At 42.6% G+C, this 20,012-nt stretch overlaps 1 protein-coding gene across 1 annotated transcript; it reads right to left on the reverse strand.

Annotated features, from left to right (window-relative positions):
- Positions 1–14,376: 14,376 nt before the first annotated feature.
- cryz (crystallin, zeta (quinone reductase)) lies at positions 14,377–19,964 on the reverse strand. Its single transcript, XM_074650178.1, has 9 exons — positions 19,703–19,964; positions 18,742–18,894; positions 17,772–17,935; positions 17,414–17,465; positions 17,175–17,324; positions 16,991–17,092; positions 15,770–15,865; positions 14,824–15,685; positions 14,377–14,701 (listed from the first exon to the last, which is right to left on the reverse strand). The coding sequence occupies exons 1-8, from the start codon at positions 19,808–19,810 to the stop codon at positions 15,524–15,526; spliced, it is 987 nt and encodes a 328-aa protein (XP_074506279.1). The 5' UTR covers positions 19,811–19,964; the 3' UTR covers positions 14,377–14,701; positions 14,824–15,523.
- Positions 19,965–20,012: the final 48 nt, after the last annotated feature.

Here is a 20,012-nt window from a genome sequence, read left to right on the forward strand (position 1 = left end):
CCACAACGGGCTGATCTGTGATTCATTTATTTCTCTAACGGGACTTTTTTTTGTGAGCTGAAAGTTGCGCTCCCCGTCATTCGGACCTGTTAGAGGCCCGCAAACCTCCGGTATCGGCTGCTTTCCGTTAATTTATCTCCAGCAGGAGGAGACGGTAAAGAAGAGAGCGAGTGAGAGAGACAGTCAGTGTGTTGTTTCGTGTAATCCACTGCGTTGATTTCACCCGTTCACTGCACACACAAATGCCATTGTGAAAATAAAATCGCTAAAGTGAGGTGGAGGAAACAAAACAATTAAATTAAACCCCTCAGTTAGCTAACGCAACAAGTTGGACTAGCTAACTACAACTTACTAGATAACTAACTAGAAGACAAACTGACAGATAAACAGATTTATCAGTTTGCTGCTCAGTCTCAAACGAGCATGAGTGCACCTGCAGCTTGGAGGATGACCTTTGACCTGCAGCTTCTACTATAGTCATACGTCATATTCACATTTTACCAACAACATTCTTTTTCTTTTTTTTTTACTTTGAGCGCAAGTGTTATTTATCAAAACAATAAAAGGCAAACAGTGTGGCTGGTGGTGACTCAAATAAATATGAATATGGCTTTAACCAACAGGAGCTCCTTTCTCGCTTTAATCCTCATCTTGATGGTTTTTGGTCTGATTGACACTAGCGAGCTTAATGATTAGTAATCAATTCAGCTACATCTGGTGCATAATGAGGAGTAGTGACTGTTCCAGATGTGAGGGAGACACATATAGTTTTGACATGTGAGTCCATTATTTCCATTTTCTAGTAGAAACGAGCCTACAGTGGGTGTGGGGGCGCATCAGAGCCCACCAGGCATTTCTTCTCTTGCATTCAACATTTGCATTTCATACACACACACACACACACACACACACTGTACATGCCTGGGGACACAGTTACATTATTGCTAACAATACGAGGTGTTGGTGTCAGTGCAGGCTGGTATTTAGTCACATCAATCAGTCATATTACCTCTTCATTTGTCTGTGAAAAGGTTTTCACTGGGTCCTGTTCCCCAACATTAACAGTGTTCTGTGTCAGCTTAATTGTTGATTTCAGTCTATTTATTTGATACCATGTCAAGTAGTGTGTATAAATGACACAAGATGGTTTAGTTTGTTTTATAGGTTCATAGGATTTTGTAGTCCTGCCTGGATATCGGGGTGGATCAGCTGCTCAGCAGCTCAATCAAGGAAAGTGCAAACAGGTTTGCCTCATTCTGTCCCCTGAGCAGAGAGGAGCTGGGCTCTGTTAAGATGTAGGATGATATAGGTGAGGTAGTTCTGCAGTAAATTACATTATATAATGGTTGGTGTGCTCATCGGTGTGTGTGTGAGCACCCCTATAGACTGAGATGTCAGCAGTAACTTAGAGATCTTGTATTAATGGTCTGTTCATTATTCTGTGTGATTTGGAGGCCTGCTCGGTTTAGCTCCCCCTATACTTACCTGGTCAGGTGGTACGTTCCAGGTAGGTGATGCTGAGGAGATAAAATCCCATTTACTGGAGTGACATGGGGGTTAAGATGGAGGTGGCAGCTTGCTGTGAGGCTGCAGATTTCTTTTGTTTGGTGTTCTTTTGATTCAGTTTAAATGTAGTTTTATCGAATTTCCCGGGTTTCATTTTTGCTCTTTGTTTCAGTGAACTTTTTGTTATCAACCTGGTTCTTCAACATCCCTTTTTTAGAGTGCCAAACCACCTCATCTGGCCTTTATATGCGCTACATTGTCTAAATGGTTTCATACTTTCATCTATTTCCAACAAAACTGATTACTACCACTGTCAGTAGTTAAATCTTAATCCTCAACTGTCCCCAAGCTCTGCAAAATATCACACTTTTTCTGTTTTTCCTATAAGTGACAGCTGGATATGAAACCAAATATGAGAAACTGCTTTGATTCTGCTCCGTCAGCCTTTCTTAAATAAATGTTGTGAAATAATTTGTTCAGGCAGATTCGGTACTGTTCTGCTTTAATTACATTTTGTGTCCAGAAAGGGCCATTTTTTTCAGTTCAGTTCTCAAAGCATCCAGCTCCACTGAAGACCAGTCAGCAGGTCCACACTGACCCCTGATGGCAACAACAGAGAGCTGCAGCTAGTTCCTCATCCAACTACACAGTTCACCTTTGAGTTTTAAATCAACAGTAAACTGGGATTTTGGTGTGTTTTAAATCACTCTGAATCAGCTGTGCTGCCGGCCCCTCTTGTTTTTTTTGTCATTATTATTATTTCTAGGAAATCTGCCTTTCTATGCATTAAAGGGACTATTTGTAACTTTCAGAATTGCTTGTTAACAGCGACACCTGTGGTCGTTAAATCAACGAAATTCAGCGTCCGGCTCGAGCTTGCTCGCTCTACATAGACATGAACGAGCATCACTCAAAACAGTGAGGCGACACACGTCAGCTAAAACCACAATATCACTCTATATTTCAGCTGCTTGGCAGTAATGTTAGCAGACCAGACGAAGGTCTCTCCATGAATCAATGCTGATCCTAGTGTTGGCTTTTCCTGCTTCAGCGTCGGTGCCGGGGCTCTGAAGCAGCGGGGCTCTGCAGCGAGTAACGTTATTGCCTCCCGACTGCGCCCGCAGGAAGACGCCGGCACCCGGTCGGAGGCGATAACGTTTCTCGCTGCGGAGCCCCGTACTATTTGGGATGGGAAACCCGCTGTAAAGCTTATGGCACAAAAGACAATGCTGTTGCAACAAGAAACAACACAAATTCTAGCAAGGAGACAAAACGGATTTGATAAGAATGCACCGATGTTAAAATGTTAAAATACTGACCACAGGCAGCATCTTCAAACAACAGATCACAGTGACTCAGAGGGTTCGAGGAAACACCAGCTCCGGTGAAGACGCTCAGACGGTAAAGGTTTGGTAAGCGTAAACCGAACTGCAGCTGTAGGCAGCATTTAGAGGCCCGTCAGTGTGACCATGTGAAACCCAACACACTGCAAACAGCCGCCCTGGTGCCAAAACAGAAACCCAACCCAGCAGTGACACACCGAGGCCTCGGTAACCTGCTACAATCAGCACAGAGGTCAAAGTCACTGCTGGTTCAGTTTGTTTCCTGTTCAGGTTCATGGGTTGCCTTCATCACTGAACTGTGAGGAGTATTGCAATCGGACTGTAATGGATGTCACTGCTGTTTGTCTCAGTTTTTAGTCCATTTAGTAGCTGTTCTTGAGCTTTATACCGCGTCACATCATCTTTATTAGCAAATGGAGTTAGCTTTAAACTTACTGACGATCATGCAATATGATCAAAAGCTCCTGAACAGCTGCCAAATGGACCCTAGCGGTAAGATTGTTTTGTCGATGGCCGTTTCTAAGATCAAGATTTAACTTTGAAATTTCAAAATACCAGCAATGATTTTTACTCAAGTGAAATTCAATGATCCAGCTGAAAAACCCAGCCCAGTGTTGCCAACAATCTTCCAAAAGTCCCTCAATCTGGAGAGAAAGTCACCAGACAGTCCGTCTCTGCAGGCCTCCCTCCAAAGACACTCCCCCAAAATGATCATTATGAATGTAAACGGCTTGTTTGAGTCCTGCGACAGCCACAGCTTGATTGCTGTCTGGTTATAATGAGAATTTCAACTAATATAACCAATGTTTTTGAAGCTAATTACCAACCCTAGCCTTAAGTGCTCTAAATTTGATCATGTGGTGTGGTTGAAAGCTCCAGCACAGGCCCTAAATGGACCTCACGGTTTAATTTTTATCAACTGCTGTTACAAAGATCAACAATGAACTTTGAAATTTGAAAATAACCAGGGTTTTCTTTACTCAGTGTTTATAATATAAAAATAAAACTACACCAAACATCTGTAAAACACCCCAAAATGAAATTTTTTTAGCAGTTCATAACATTAAAAACGTATAAAAGCATCAGTCTCAGCTACAGTATTTACTGCATCGGATGTAAAACACTTCCGATCCATAAAATTTCATCCGTCAAATGTGGAGTTTGCATGTTCTCTCCGTGTCAGCGTGGGTTTTCTCCGGCTTCCTCCCACAGTCCAAACACATGCAGGTTCATTGTTGACTCTAAATCGCCCGTAGGTGTGAATGTGAGCGTGAATGGTTGTCGGTCTCTATGTGTCAGCCCTGTGATAGTCTGGCGACCTGTCCAGGGTGTACCCCGCCTTCGCCCAACGTCAGCTCGGATCGGCTCCCCCCTGCGACCCTGAATAGGATACGCACTTAAAGATAATGGATAATATGAGCTAGCGTATTTTCTTCTCCAGTGCGGTGAGTGGTCGGTCAGACGTCTTCTCAGGAAGCACCAACCTCAGCTTCCTCCTGGGGGAGGATCCTCCATCCTCCGACAGGTACTCCTGCTGCAGCAGTGCAGCAGCAGCATCCCCTGTGGAGGACATACTGGGTGCAGAAACACCCGATACAGACACATCTGCTGCCTGCATGCTGCCCCCTGACAACCCTGCAGCAAGTCCTTCAGTTAGAGCCCCACCCCCGGCTGACATGTGGACTGTGGACCCGCCGTACCCAGTCTCTGTCTGACTGTTATTGTTTGACAGATTCTCCACAGTGGTCGCTGGTCCGGAAGCCTGAGCGGTCAAACCTTCCAAACTTGGAGGTGCCGGAGTTGGGAGAGCGAGGCTCTGATGTACTCCTTCCCCGGTCTGAAGACCTGGTCCCTGGGCTGGTCTTGCTGCAAGAGGAGAGCTGTCAGGAGGCGGTTTGCTCTGCAAGAGAGACTGCACAGGTGCAGGATTAACAGCTGTTAAACTCGAGGCGAGTCCTGCAGCAGGCTGAACAGGAGAGGTATGCATTGCACTTGCTTGCAAAGGGTTAGCATGTACAGCTAGAAGAGAGGCAGCCGGAGACATGAGGCCTACTCCAGGTTGCCTGCTGAAGATGTCTGGGGCACCACTTGGAGCCATGTTGGGCCCACTGGGGAACAGTGCGTTAGATCCTGGGGCCACGGTGTTGAGCAAAAAACTCCCTCCTTGGAGAGAGAGGCTGCTGCCAGTCAGCTGCGAGCCCGTCGAACCAAGCAGGGAGAGGTTGCGATTGGCCGAGAGTGATAAGGGATGCTGTGAGGAAAGCTGAGCAACCGTTCCAGCTCCCTGATACTGAATACTCCCACCCTGCATGGTTTGACCCTGTCCAACGGCATGAGCAGAGGTGGACTGGTCAGCAGCGTTGGTAGTATCGCCAGGTTGGGAGTTCTGGTCCCCTTCTGTACTTCCCTGGTTGCCTTTTTCCTGCTTAGACGTCTTGCTTTTCCGTCCCTCTTCCTCACCATCCTCAGTCGATCCTTCAGTCTTGGTGGATTTCTTAATTTTCTCGCTGCTACCCTTCGTTTTCTTACCTTTCCCTTCCCTCTCTCCTCTTTCTTCTCCATCCTGCCTTCTATCTTTACTCTTCTTCGGGCTGCTTTTCTCGGAGTGGCCCAGCTCGCTTTTCCTCTTCGGGTGGATTTTGCTCTTTCGTAGCGGGTTCAAGTTTAGTTTAACCTTCAGTAACCGGCTCGACTGGACCTTAGCCTTGTGTCTTCTCGCCTGTCCTCTCTCCTTGTCTCTGGAGCTCCTCGCTTCCTCCTCACTCTCGTCCTCGCCTCGACCGTGTCCTCGCTCCAGGTCAAACGTTACGTTTCTCGTTTCTCTTCTCGACTTCTCTGCGTTCTGCATCATGTCAAACTGATCGTGGTTAACGCTCCTACCCCTGTCGATCTGTCTGTACTGAGAAGGGAAGCCATCAAACCGCGGAGCAGAGTCCTTCATGTTGGTGTGAACCCTAACTTGTGTCTCCGGTGGTCTGTACGTCCTGTGGCAGCTCTCACAGTGTAACGTGACGTCATGTCGTCTGCTCTTACCGTCCGCGTCAGTCCTGTAGCCCTCTCCCATGTTTGTCTTATAAGCAGCCAGCGTCTCTGGTCTCTGAGCTAAGGTTTCTTTCCGTGGATGAGAGGACGAGTTGGTGTTGCCACGAGAAAGAAGCCTGTTAGGAATGTCCTTGCTGGATAGTACCTGCTGAGTCTCAAGCCTCCTCCTGTCGTCCTCTGTCATCATCCTCATTCTCCTCTTCTCTCTGTCCTCCTCTGTCTCCATCCCTCCGTTCATCCTGTTGTTCCATCTCGTCGGGTTCAGCCCCGTCCCTCTCTGTCCGTTGCTGCTACAGTCCGGGCAACTTAAATGGCCGTTTTCATCGGCTCTGGACCTAAACTGGCCATCTGTCCTAGCATCCAACGTCATGGCTTCCCTGTCTCTATGTGCTTGCAAGAAGAGTTCCCTCCTCTTTTCACTAGCATCTATGTGATTGACGTGGTGATTCGCCACTGTGCTGCTTCCCTCTTCTTCTTCTTTCTGTCTTTTACTTTCTTTCAGTTTCTTCCTCCGAGACACTTGATAGTAGATCAGGACGACCAGCAGGGTCAAGCCAACGCCACCTGAAGCACAGCAGGACAGGTAGGATTTTAAACAGTGATGTCTTTAATGCCCGGTTTTGAATTTGACCGGCTGAGCACAGACGCACACAGCTGTAAACAGAAGCACATGAGCTCCAGTAAGAAGTCTCAATGGAAACTTTGTGTTTGAACTGTTTTAATTTTTTCTGTTCTTGAAGTTGTAGAAGTTTACTGCTGTATGGTCAAATGTTAGTTGGTTTTGTGGGCTGAAGTTATTCATGAGATTATATGTTTTTCTGTGATCTAATTCTCTTTTTGATGAATTAATAAACGACATCATGGCACAGATAAACTCAACAAATCAAACCATTTCCCATTCATTGTGTTGTGTATCATTCTCACCAATGAAGCAGATGACTGCAGCGATGGCCAGATCCCGAGCGTACCGTTGAGGTGTCACGCTGTCTCTGGCCTCTATCTGCACCGTGATGTTCTGATTGGACGGGACGCAGTTGGCCTCCGTCAGCTCCAGGACTGTGGTTACGGCCGGGTTGTCAGCGCTCACACAAACCATCCTACGGCCATTATAGAGGGTCTGAGAGCAGCGGGGCGGGGAGGGGGAGGGAAAGATGTCAGGGTTAAGTCGGCTAGTCTTGTATTGATCATTTAAAGGACAGAACGTTGAAATAAGATGAACAAGTAAGCTGGTATCAGGAGAAAACTTGATTAAAAATCCTCCTCCCTATTGAGTATAATCTCCTCAAATTGCTTATTTATTATACCTGTATCTTCAAACATAATAATTCTAGTGTGACAGTTCCTGAAACAAGTGAGGCTGCAATTGGAAACGTGTCCAGGTTAAAGAAGAAGTCCTGCACCTTGTCGGGTTGTTGTATGAAGTTGGACAGGAAGGCAGCCAGCTCCAGCAGCTGACAGGAGCAGTTCCACGAGTTGAGGTCCAGGTTGAGGTTTGTCAGCCAGCTGAGGTAGGAGAACGCCTCAGCAGGAGCAGATCTCAGACGGTTTCTGGACAGATCCAGAGTCTGCAGGCTGCGCAACCCATCAAAGCTAAGATCACAAAACAGGATATATATAAACTGTATAGGGCTGCCAAAGTTAACGCCATAATAGCGCGTTAATGCAAATTTGTTTAAATGCAAATGCATTAACGTAACTTGTGATTTTTTAGGTTGTCGCAGGCTCAGTTTTAAAGCTAGAGTGAAGATACTGGTATCGTATGAAACTAGAAAATGAATGAATCCATTGGTACCAACCATGTCATACAAGCTTGTTGCAAAAGAGGCTAAATAACGCTCCAAACTTGCGCTAAATCTTGGCGAGGAAAAACTGGCATGGCAATTTTCAAAGGGGTCCCTTGACCTCTGACCTCAAGATAATGAAAATGGGTTCTATGGGTACCCACGAGTCTTCCCTTTACAGACATGCCCACTTTATGATAATCACATGCAGTTTGGGGGCAAGTCATAGTCAAGTCAGCACACTGACACACTGACAGCTGTTGTTGCCTGTTGGGCTGCAGTTTGCCATGTTATGATTTGAGTATATTTTTATGCTAAATGCAGTACCTGTGAGGGTTTCTGGACAATATCTGTCATTGATTTTGCACTAAAGGAAAATGCGGAGTAAGACATCTAAAGAACGGAAAGGGTTTCGGTAGTAACATCACTAGCGGCGTCTGTTGACGGGAACAGGAGGTCACAAGGTAAAAAAAAACAACACCCAGGAACTAACGTATCGTAATCGGAAAACACTTGTGGAACTAAAAGCATTACCAATGGAAAAGAAAATACATATTTATCCGATTTTCCTCTGAGGGGGGGCAGGGGAGAAATCAGAAAAACATTTCTGACATTGTCCGAAGAGAACAATAGAGGGGAAACCCCTGATGAAGACAGGGCGAGTAATGACTGACTCATGGTGGCTACACACACAGAGCATTCACATCTTCACACAGGTGTGGTTGATGACAGGATTTCAATATGAAAAGTACTGCGGTAAAATTCTGAATCTGTTCTTGATATTAGTCTGGAAAATCAGCATTTTTTTTTGCATTTTTTGTATTTCATGAATGAGTTTGTATAATTGTCATGGAATTGTAGATGTTAAAATTTCCATTTAGTTTTTTAGGTCTTTCCACAAGAATCGTGCTGATCGTGTCTATGATGCCAATGTGGTTACTATCCCTCAGACTCACCCTTTCATAGCTCATGAAAGTTCATTGTAATTGGTCGCCTGGGGAGAGAGAGACGGAGAGCATTTTCAAATCAAACTCAAATTATTTCAACCAAATTGCTAAAACAGTCCAAAAACTAACCAAGACTGTTTTGGTGAGTTTGATTTAGTTTCTGTCGAGTTTTAAATAAGGTGTGTTTTACAATGCTCCACCACTCGAACACATCTCCAAGCTGAAACTACGGGGGCGCCGCGCGGCACACACACGCCAACGGAAAAAAGCCAAACTCAACGTGCCATACACGTTTTACTGGCAGCGCCTGCAACGGTAAAAACAAGGGGAAATATTTTTTTTAAGACAAGACGATAGCTGCATTAACTATTTAAGTAATAATAATAATTCATAATTTAAAAGCAATTTGAAAATTCAAAAATCATGACCCATCCCTACTAAAAATGTCTTCGGTTGTACTAAAAGGCACTCTAAGGAGTCTGCTGTTCATTTTTTACCGAAAGTACATTTTGTTTTAAGAATGTTTTTTGCTAGCCAAAATTAGCATCCCATTAATATCACAGTTAATGTGAATTACAGATGCACCTTGCTAACCAAGCTTGCTCTAACGTTAGCTGGTAATTGCTATGCTAATGGTACCTAATGGCCTGTTGGGCTTGAGTTTGCCATGATTTATGCTAAATGCAGTACCTGTGAGGGTTTCTGGACAATATTTGTCATTGTTTTGTGTTGTTAATGATTTCCAATAATAAATATATACATACATTTGCATAAAGCAGCATATTTGTCCACTCCCATGTTGATAAGAGTATTAAATACCTGACAAATCTCCATTTAAGGTTCATTTTGAACAGATAAAACATGTGATTAATTTGCAATTAATCACGATTAAATATTTTAAGCGATTGACAGCCCTTATACTGTATTATATAATACTGTGTGAAAGCAAAAGATACTGTGCGTTCTTGCAGTAAAGTATGAAAAAAACAATGTACTAACCTGTTTCTATGCAGATGATCTATGAGGTTATCTGACAGATCAAGACTCTCCAGATCTTTGAGGTCCTTCAGAGGGAAGGAACCGGAGTCCAAACTGGTGAGCAAGTTTCCCTCCAGCTTCAGGCTCCGCAGGGCCTTGCTGCCTTTGAACCAGGCGCCTTGGATCTGAACATCAACACAGAGAATCATGTCAGATTATGACAGCGTTACACACTGGATCACCCAAACTCTTTAAATCAAAATCAAAATATCTTCCATTTTACCCCTGAAGAGATACTACCCACCATGCTGATGAGGTTGTGGCCCAGGGCAAGGACCTCTAGCCGGGTTAGATTGGTCAGAGCTCCCCCCTGTAGGGCCTGGCTGGTCAGGAGGTTGTGGTCCAACAGTAAGGTGTGGAGGAACGGCAGGTTTCTGAAGGGGTGTTCACCCAGTACTGAGATATGGTTACGACTCAGACCTAGCAGATGGACAGATATAATTATATAATTCATACTTGCAAAAGAATAACTGAATAAAAACACATACTGTAGGTAGTTGACGGACCTATGAGTGTAACGTTGCTGAGGTCAGACAGTGAGGCGGGCTGGACGGAGGAGATGGAGCCTTCTGTTAGCAGGAGAGCCTGGGTCGAGTCTGGAGCGTCTGGTCACACAGTTAACACATATAGTACAGCTCTGTAAGCACATGAGGTCTTCCGGGTAATATACTACAATGTTGTTATATCATAATACTGCGGTGCATGTGAGGGCAAATTAAATCTGATACAATTACTGTCATTTAGACTGGATGATATATAACAACAAACGCTGTCTTTGTATGTGTGTGTGTTACCAATGATGTGAGCCAGCCTTTGACAGATGACGGCGTCTTCAGAACAAACCACACAGGAAGCAGGGCATGATGGGACGGGGGACACGCGCTGGGCTCTAATGACTGACAGCAGCAACATCAGCAAAATATCTGCAGACAAATTCACAAGTTTCCACAAATAAACAACTGAATGAAAACAACAAATAAAAAACGTCTTATTGCCTGACGTTGATTTGACTGTTCTAAATACAAAATAAATAAAATAAACAACACTTGTCTTTACTAAAAACTTCAATTTCTCAACTAGCAATATAGGTCACCACTAAAGACACGTTCCACGATATTATTTCCCATTTCCCATCTCATTTGTTTATGGTGAAACATAATGGAAATCCATTGTGTTTAGTACTTACTGGTCATGTTGTGTTACATCAGAGGTAACATGGTGATGAGGTAGCATCTCTTCTATAAGGCTGTAACCCGATACAGCTGCGTCACTGTCATGATCTGATTGGCCAATTAAAACACATAACATCTTTAGGAAATAAACTATAATCATATCTCTTCAGCTCTGTGCCCTATGTTCATGTCCTGTGTTCACAGATTGAAAGAAACAATCAATTCCATCATCATCGTCACCATAAGCAAGATCAGTGCTGCTGCACCTGATTCAACTGTTATCAGGCCATTAAATAGGCGTTATCAGTCGCTATAAGCACCATAGATGTGGGTCATTAGGGGCCTACTACGCCTACTACGTTGTAAAAGTGAAAGTGAAACTTAAAAGCAACTCTTTCTAACATGTAAAACTGAATGAAATGTCACGTTTTGAACACAAACAAAAAGGCTTCTTTAGGTTTAGGCAAAAGACCCCCACTTAGTTAAGTTTAGGGACAAACATTGTGTTTGGGTTTAAAACAACTAAGAACAGAAAGACAACTAAACCTTGTTGGTTTCACATGGGATGCAAAACTCCGGTCTCCATCCATCGTCCCTGACCTCCACCCCTTATAGAGTTCCACACTGTCTATATACTTCATCTTCTGCTCCTGTCATAATTACTACGGTCGCTAGAGGTCACTGTCATGTTCTTTTATACCTTCTTTTGGTGATCTACCATGCAACTAGATGATAAAACCTATTAGTGGGCGTAGTAGGCCCCTACTGACCCACATCTATGGGGCTTATAATGATTGATAAAGCCTATTCAATAGCCCTATAACAGTCTAATCGGCTGGCTTTTTGGCTTTGTGTTTTGTCCTTCCTTCTAAACCAAACTTGGGAAATCTTTTTTTTTTCTTCACACCCTCTAATTTTGTGACATACTGTATATAAAATGTAATAAATCTTGACAAAAGTCTTGTTATTCTAAAAAATCATACATTTATATGTTCCATGTTTTGTTAAAAACAATGTAAAAATGCATTATAATGAATGATCGTGGCTCAGTATTGGCATGAGTGCAGTATCATTGAGGAACAGATTGTGATATCTATCGTTTGGACATGTAAGAAACTGACTTGAACTCTCTTCTTCAGATTGTTTGTGGCTCTCTGGAGTCCCATCAGAGACCTCACAGTGTCCTCGGACCAAAGCTTGCCAACCTCTCTGATGGCTCAGCGGTGAGCCAGTCGTCATGTTTGTTCACTGTTTGTTCTGAGTTGCTAGGCGAGCAAACAGTGATAACTGTGTTGGCAATGAACTGACGTGTGTGTGTGTGTGTGTGTGTGTGTGTGTGTGTTGGTGGTATCATTATGGGAGGAGGTGGAGGTTGTCCCCAGAGGATGCTGACTGATGGACGACAGCCAGACATTGTAGTAGAATGAGGCCTATCATGTTTCTGCTAAAGCTCTTTTGCTAATGGACTTCTCTGTAGAGAGCTCTCCTCTCATGACTCCACATCAGTAGCTAATGTTCCCATAAAATCCATAAACCAGAGTGGATCAACAGAATCACGACCGACCAGAGAACAGAGTATGATGGTGTTATATGCTGACAGACCACACAGACAAATTCACCTCAAACGACTAGAAATATTTGGGTAATAAGTGATATAAACTTAGCACAGATACCTCCATTAAAAACAACAGTAACACTTAATTTTATAGGTCCGCAAATTTCATGGTACTGAGGTGATAATTAGCAAGTAACCTATTTGAAATATCTTTGGAATTACTGCCAAATTACCCCAATATTTACATCACAATTTTCATTAAATAATTATATTGTGCTATTTCCCAATAAAGCTCCCTGAATCATGACATTAGCTACAAGGTAGCATGCCTGATCAGAAGTTTTTTCTATTAGTTTTTATTACACGGCTGTGTTGAATACTCTATTCTGATTAGTCAATCACAGCGTTCCAAGGTCTGTTATTTCTTTATATCAGACCATTGCTATGTATAACAGACCGTTGCTATGTATAGCAGACCGTTGCTATGTATAACAGACTGTTGCTATGTATAACAGACCGTTGCTATGTATAACAGACCGCTGCTATGTATAGCAGACCGTTGCTATGTATAGCAGACCGTTGCTATGTATAACAGACCGCTGCTATGTATAACAGACCGTTGCTATGTATAGCAGACCGCTGCTATGTATAACAGACCGCTGCTATGTATAACAGATCGTTGCTATTTATAACAGACCGCTGCTATGTATAGCAGACTGTTGCTATGTATAACAGACCGTTGCTATGTATAGCAGACCGTTGCTATGTATAACAGACCGTTGCTCTGTATAGCAGACCGTTGCTATGGGCGCAGTTGTGATGTCGGACTCTGGCAGACCATATTTGTGTCAAATTATTGATTTCTTAAGTAAGAAGCCGTGTAATAAGCGGGATAATGTACAGCTAGCGGGTCATTGTTGTGAAATAAACCCCTTCAGGGCGATGAGAGACAGCGTTGATGATTATGTTATTTTAGCATATAATTGTTTAAATCATGTTTATAATAAAGTAATTTTTGATACATTTTGAGGTAAATATTTGGGGTAATGTGGCAGTAATTACAAAATTACAAATCAAATTCAAATTCAAATTTGCCAACTTCCTGTTGGGTTTATAGCATGGCCCCAAGAGGCTTCTTTTTCTACATAAAGTCTACATGTGATAGATGTGCCTGCTTCCGTAGGGCTTAATACTTAATAAAGTTGTAATAAATCAAATTCCCACACAAACAACCTATCAGGCCCCTGAGGGTCTGGAGGGGGGGCCTGGTAAATAATCCTGAGAAATTCTCGTTAGTTGTGTCAGTTAATGAACTACTAACTCCCCTAAACCATTTCATTAGTGTGGCTTTCACTGAAGCACTTTAGTGTCCCATTACTGTGTGGTCCACAAGCTGTCTTAGACTCTATTAGTCTCTATTTTTATTTGTGTTTTTTAGTCTTTGGCCCAATCAAAAGCTTCCTCACCCTGTGAATCAGGTTAATAGAGGAGCAAATAGCTGATTAACACTCACCACAATACACTAAAGAGAACTTGTGAAGACCTTAATTCTCTGACATCATTGAATTGCTTTCTGCCTGACTTTAATATCTGAGCATCTTTACACCTGAAGATCATTTTAAAACGAACTGTTTACCTGTTGAACTCAACCCAAAGGTCCACCCCTGATGACATGGTACACTCCACCGACACATTAATCCATGAGAATGATCTGTAGGACTCTGATCGTCTGCTGCTGGGAGACTTCAACTGGGAGCTCCATCATTTACTGGTTGCTACAGCGCTGCAGCAGATACTGTGTACCTGTGTGTGTCTAGCTTAAGTTACCTGGCCCTCTGTGGAGCATGCTCAGTAGAGCCGGCTGTCACCTGATAAGGCACAGATGTCACGTTTGACTCCTGTCAGAAATGCTTACTCTTTCCCATTACTTCCTTTTCCCCAAATGTCAATATTGTTTATCAGGAATCGTCACAAAAAAATTCCAAAAATGTCTTTTTTAAAATTTCTATATTTATTATTTTCATTCACAATTTATTTAATATTGTACATACGTGTGAAATGATAAGACTGGAATCGTTTGGTTAATATGTCAGAATACAGGATCAATAAGAATGTTTTCACAGAACTTCATGCTTTTTTTGAGGAAGCTGAATTACATTATGTGTCGTAATAATCCATCATGTAGCATGAACACAATTAGAAGAAAGAATAAGTAAACTGCAACAGCATTTTTATGTTAAACATTTGATTTTACCTTTAACTCCCAGGAAAGAAAACTGAATAATTCGCCCCTCTGACGTGAACTTGGCGTGTTAATCTGGTATAAACTAATATTCATCCTTCCTGCTGGAGTATTTCTTTCTCTTAGTTCTCTCCATTTCTCTCTCCTTCTCTCACTCACTGAAGGTCCTTTCAGAAACAATGCGACAACGGCATTACTGCGCTCTGAAACCCGTTATTTCTAACGGCTAGTGTTGCGCCACGACGGCTTTTTGCCGAATAGAGCAAAGCCCGACTTTGGGCGCTGCACGCTTTGGCGAGCGCAGCTTAAACATGAGCTCAAACTGCGCTGTGTTGGGAGCATAGACTGCTCTCTTCTGCCGGGAAACGACAGTTGGTGTAGCTCTACTGTCGTCCGGGTGGAAACAGTAGGGATTATACACACTGTTCAGTTCCAGAAACACGCTGATATAATGAAAAGGAAAAATAATTGTCAAAAATCTGGAGAAATACGGAAGAATTGTGACCCCGGGAGGAAAAACGAGTCTCCCGGGAAAATCGGGAGTGCTGGCGAGTATGCCAAAATGGTGGAAGCGTAGCTTTGCCGCTGACGTTGCAATGGAACGAACGATTGACTTTCACTTCTTGGCAATAAACTATACGATCTTTGGCTATAGTTCATGAGTCTTGTGTAATCATCAGTTATAAGGTAAACATTATATCCTTTGTATATTCTTGTACCCATATTGGCAGTGATGATAAATCAGCACATTCTAGTAAAATCCTTCAAATATCAAAGTTCATTTTCAGTAATTATGTGAAGCTTATTGTAGCCGCGTTAAGCAAAGTTCTCTCCCCTTTATGGACTGGACAGCCAACTCCTACTTGGTGACCTTTGACCTGTGATATGATCACATCCTCACATGGTCAGGACCGTCTTCCCAGCCGCCCCGGGACACTCAATGATGTCATGGTGGGCCTGGGCGGCCTTGTCCAGCGCATACTGGGAACCGACGACCGGACGCAGCCAACCGGCTTCCATCCCAGCGTAGAGCAGCGCCGCGCACTCCTTGGTCTCCTCCTGAGGGAGGAGATGTACAACATTTATTTCAACTAACGGGAACATTAAAATCAGGACAGCTTGTGTGATGTCGTTGCTTCGTACCGGTGTAGCAAAGAAAAGGGCCACTCCCATGATGCTGCTCTCTTTAGCCATGGTGTCTCTGGGGTTGATCTCTACGGAGCCTCTGCAGCCGATGATCTGAAATAAAAGAGGAAGAGAGGTGAAGAGGTGTGTATAGAAATGTACAGGAACGAGCTGCACTGGTATAAAACTACTACTCTAATAGTACAGCCTAGCTGGGATAACATTTTAGATCCATTGTCATTCACTGTTCGCTATATTTTACATAAAAAACATTAAATACATGGTAACTTACAGTGTTCTTATTACACCGTAGCTTCCGGTGGAGCCCTATTTTTGGGGGGTGGGAGGGTACTGTACACAGTACTGTACTGTACTCTGTTTTATTGTCATCTATAGTGGTTGTTTGCATAAAAACACACAATTAAAACGATTATTTAAATATTTGCTTTGATTAAAAAAAATCTTGGCGAGCTGTTAGGAAGTGAAATAATTCTCTCTCTAATATCTATTTTGTATCGCTGTGAAAACATCTTCAAACAACTGGATTTATTCAAGTTTCTCACGCGTTTCTAAAATTTTTACGAGATTACATTTGAACACATCATGATAACGTTGTAATTCACCTTCGCCCAATGGTCATTTTTACTGAGCAGAGTTTGAACGCCTCATAATAATAACTCAATGGCACCTCCTTTAACGTTAGTAGCTCCGTTATTTAGCCAAGCAGGACTGTGCTGCCCACCGGCTGCTAACAGCTAACGTTACTAACTCTCCTCCTGCTGATCTCTACACAAAACAGGGTGCGTCCCCTCAGGTCTAGTAGCGCCACGCTGTTGCGCGCTTTATTTGCTCTCTGTCGTGGCTCCGGTCCCAAACAAACTGAAACATGATTCAGTGTGCGTATGCGTCATTGTGCATGCGTAACTGTGGAAAAGCATCAATAAGAGGAGGCATGACATGCCAAGGAATCGGACAACTGCGGTTCTCTATTCCCATCTCAAGAGTTTTCCCTGCCTGATGATTTTTACCTGCCATTGCCAACAATTTACCCGCATTTGGCGGGTGGCGGATGCTAATTTCAGACCCTGCATCCAGTGCAACAGGGTCAACCCCACCCCTTCTTATAGCGTTCTCTCAGTTCCTTAGTAAACGTTTCTCTCAGCAGCTTTGTGAAAAGATCTTAAGAGGAAACTGTTTGAGGATTGTTAAGAGAACTGAGTGGACTATAGTCCTACTGACCGTCACACGTCCTCCAAAGGTCAACATCTGGAGGTCTTTACTCAGGTTGATGTTAGACAGCATCTCTACTATCACATCGATGCCCCTGCCCTCTGTGGCTTCCTGGAACACACAGAAATGTTTGTTTAAATGCTTCATTCATTCAGTTCCTTTCCCCTACCAGGATGTGTGTGTGTGTTTATACCATGATTTTGTCTGTGTAGCCGTCTTCTCTGTGATTAAAGGCCAGGTGAGCTCCGTTGTTGAGGACCAGCTTCATTCCCTCTGCTGTCCCCGCTGTCCCCAGCACCTTGAGACCCAGAGCACGAGACAACTGGCACGCTGCCACACCAACCTAAACACAAACACACATAATGTGGATGTGGAAACTATTTACCATTTTTAATATAATTGGAAAAAAAAGAAAAGAAAGAAAAATGTCACCCCTCCGCTGGCTCCATGGATGAGGACGGTCTCTCCAGCTTTGGCGTGGGCTCTGCAACACACAACACAGTCAGTTAAAACACATTTGAGTAATAACATCTGCAATATAACTGGCTTGTTGAGGTGCAGTGTTGTTCTATATTTTCCTTACTGTAAACAAATCCAATGAAAAAGTTGAAACCAACAATGCTGATGCTTTCTGACTACCCCACTCAGCCCTGAGACCTCTTAAAAAAACGCTTCAAATCATTCCGAGAATGTGTTAATAACATAACTGCAGGTTAAGAGCTAGATTCAGACCTTTGACACCCTATCCACCATCCCAGTTAACCAATCTGTTGCAGTGGCGTGGTCTTACTTGTGAACCAGAGCTCTGTAGGCGGTGAAGTAAGGGATCCCGATGGCGGCGCCCTGGGTGAAGTCTAAGGCGTCGGGCAGCTTGTGGACACACTGGTCAGCTGCTACGGTGAACTCCGCGTAACCTCCCGACTCTGTGGCCGTGGTGAACACACGGTCTCCTGCCTGGACAACACACACACATTTATTAATTTACTGTACTAACATGACATGACAGCAGCCTCCCACTGGTTGACAGTTTAACATGATACTGGCTTTTTAATTTAACATACAACGCTCTGGCCTTTTTCGCTATCTCCAGGTTCGCCGCCTTGTTCAAACCATCAGCCCTGCACAGCTTAAGGGTCTTATCTTGAATATTTATAGTACTATTATGTCACTCAATAATGTAGCACCTGATAAGATCCGAGCAGAGTGGGTGAAAGAGCTTGGAACTAATATATCTGATGAGGTATGGAGTGGTGCATTGGGTAGCTTAATTCAGTTCAAGGTTCTCCATCGAACCCATTATAGTAAGGCCAGACAGCGATCGATGTCGCATAGAAAAGGCAAACCTCACTCATACGTAATGCCATTCAACAATGGGACCCTTTTTCGAAAGGCTTACGACCCTTCCCCAAAATTAGACAGGCACATTAATTTTATTTGTCATGAATGGCCCAAATTAATTAATCTGTATGTATGTTTTATTTTATTAATTTTGTGTTGGCTGGCTTTTTAATTTATTTATTATTATTATTATTATTATTATTATTATTATTATTTATCTATTTATTTTAATTTATATATATATATATAATTATTATTATATATAAAATTATAGTTGCTAAAATAGCTATATCATCAGTGAAAACAGTAACTGCAATCAAATAAATATCATGTGGTGTTCATGGCGTTTAAAGATTATGTATTTTGCCCAGGATGCTATAGTATCTATTAATTCTGTTTTTGGTGTGTTTTACTCCTCAGACCTTTACTGCGGTGACTCCTTCTCCAACTGTTTCCACCACGCCGGCTACGTCTGAGCCCGGTGTGTATGGCAGGGAGGGCTTACGGGCGTACGTCCCAGCCCGGATGTACGTTTCCACAGGATTCACTCCACAGGCATGGACACGAATCAACACCTACAGCACAGGGAGAGACATTGTGGAGGACAGACAAAACTGTTAAAAACATTATGACTTTATTCTCATAATACAACTTTTTTTCTCGTAAACTTCTGACTTTTTTCTCATAATATTATGACTTTATTCTCATAATCTTACGACTTTTTTTCTCATAAACTTCTGACTTTATTTTCATAATATTACGACTTTTTTCCCGTAAACTTTTGACTTTATTCTCATAATCTTACGACTTTTTTTCTCATAAACTTCTGACTTTATTCTCATAAGATTATGACTTTATTCTCATAATAATAAGACTTTTTTCTCGTAAACTTATGACTTTATTCTCATATTACGAATATTTTTCCCGTAAACTTATGACTTTATTCTCATATTACGAATATTTTTCCCGTAAACTTATGACTTTATTCTCATAATATTATGACTTTTTTTCTCTTAAACTTATGACTTTATTCTCATAATACAACTTTTTTTCTCTCTTAAACTTCTGACTTTATTCTCATAATAATACGACTTTTTTTTCTCGTAAATTTTTCACTTTATTCTCATAAAACTACTTTTTTTTCTCTTAAACTTATGACTTTATTCTGGTAATATTATGACTTTATTCTCGAAATCTCAGATTATTATTTTTTTTCCTCAATATGGTCCTAATACTCATAATTATAATAATATAATATAATATAATAATTTACCAAATAAAAATAATAATTCTAAAGTAACCTTCCCAACAACCCTGCAGGTTCCTGCAGTAGTTGTTACTCTGGCTGCAGGTCCAGCTGTGAGCTGCTCCGGTAAGTCTCACCTGAGAGTGTCCGGGTTGAGGAACCTTCACATCGGATCTCAGTCTGAGAACCGACGGAGCTCCGAACTCACTGACTCTGATGGCTCTCATCAACCTGCTGCCTGACATGTCTCCTTCTGTCTGTCTGTCTGTCTGTCTGTCTGTCTGTCTGCACACTGATTATATTATAACAGGTTTGGTTTACAAACTTCAGAGACGGACTCTCCTGATCTCTGAACTCTTCCCCAGAAGTACCTCTGGTAAACTGCTTCTTCTTCTGCAGTTTATAGACCTGTTATAAGAGCATCAGCACCACCATCTGGACCAGGGT

Source organism: Sebastes fasciatus, chromosome 11 (assembly GCF_043250625.1).
Source record: "Sebastes fasciatus isolate fSebFas1 chromosome 11, fSebFas1.pri, whole genome shotgun sequence".
Taxonomy (NCBI): domain Eukaryota; kingdom Metazoa; phylum Chordata; class Actinopteri; order Perciformes; family Sebastidae; genus Sebastes; species Sebastes fasciatus.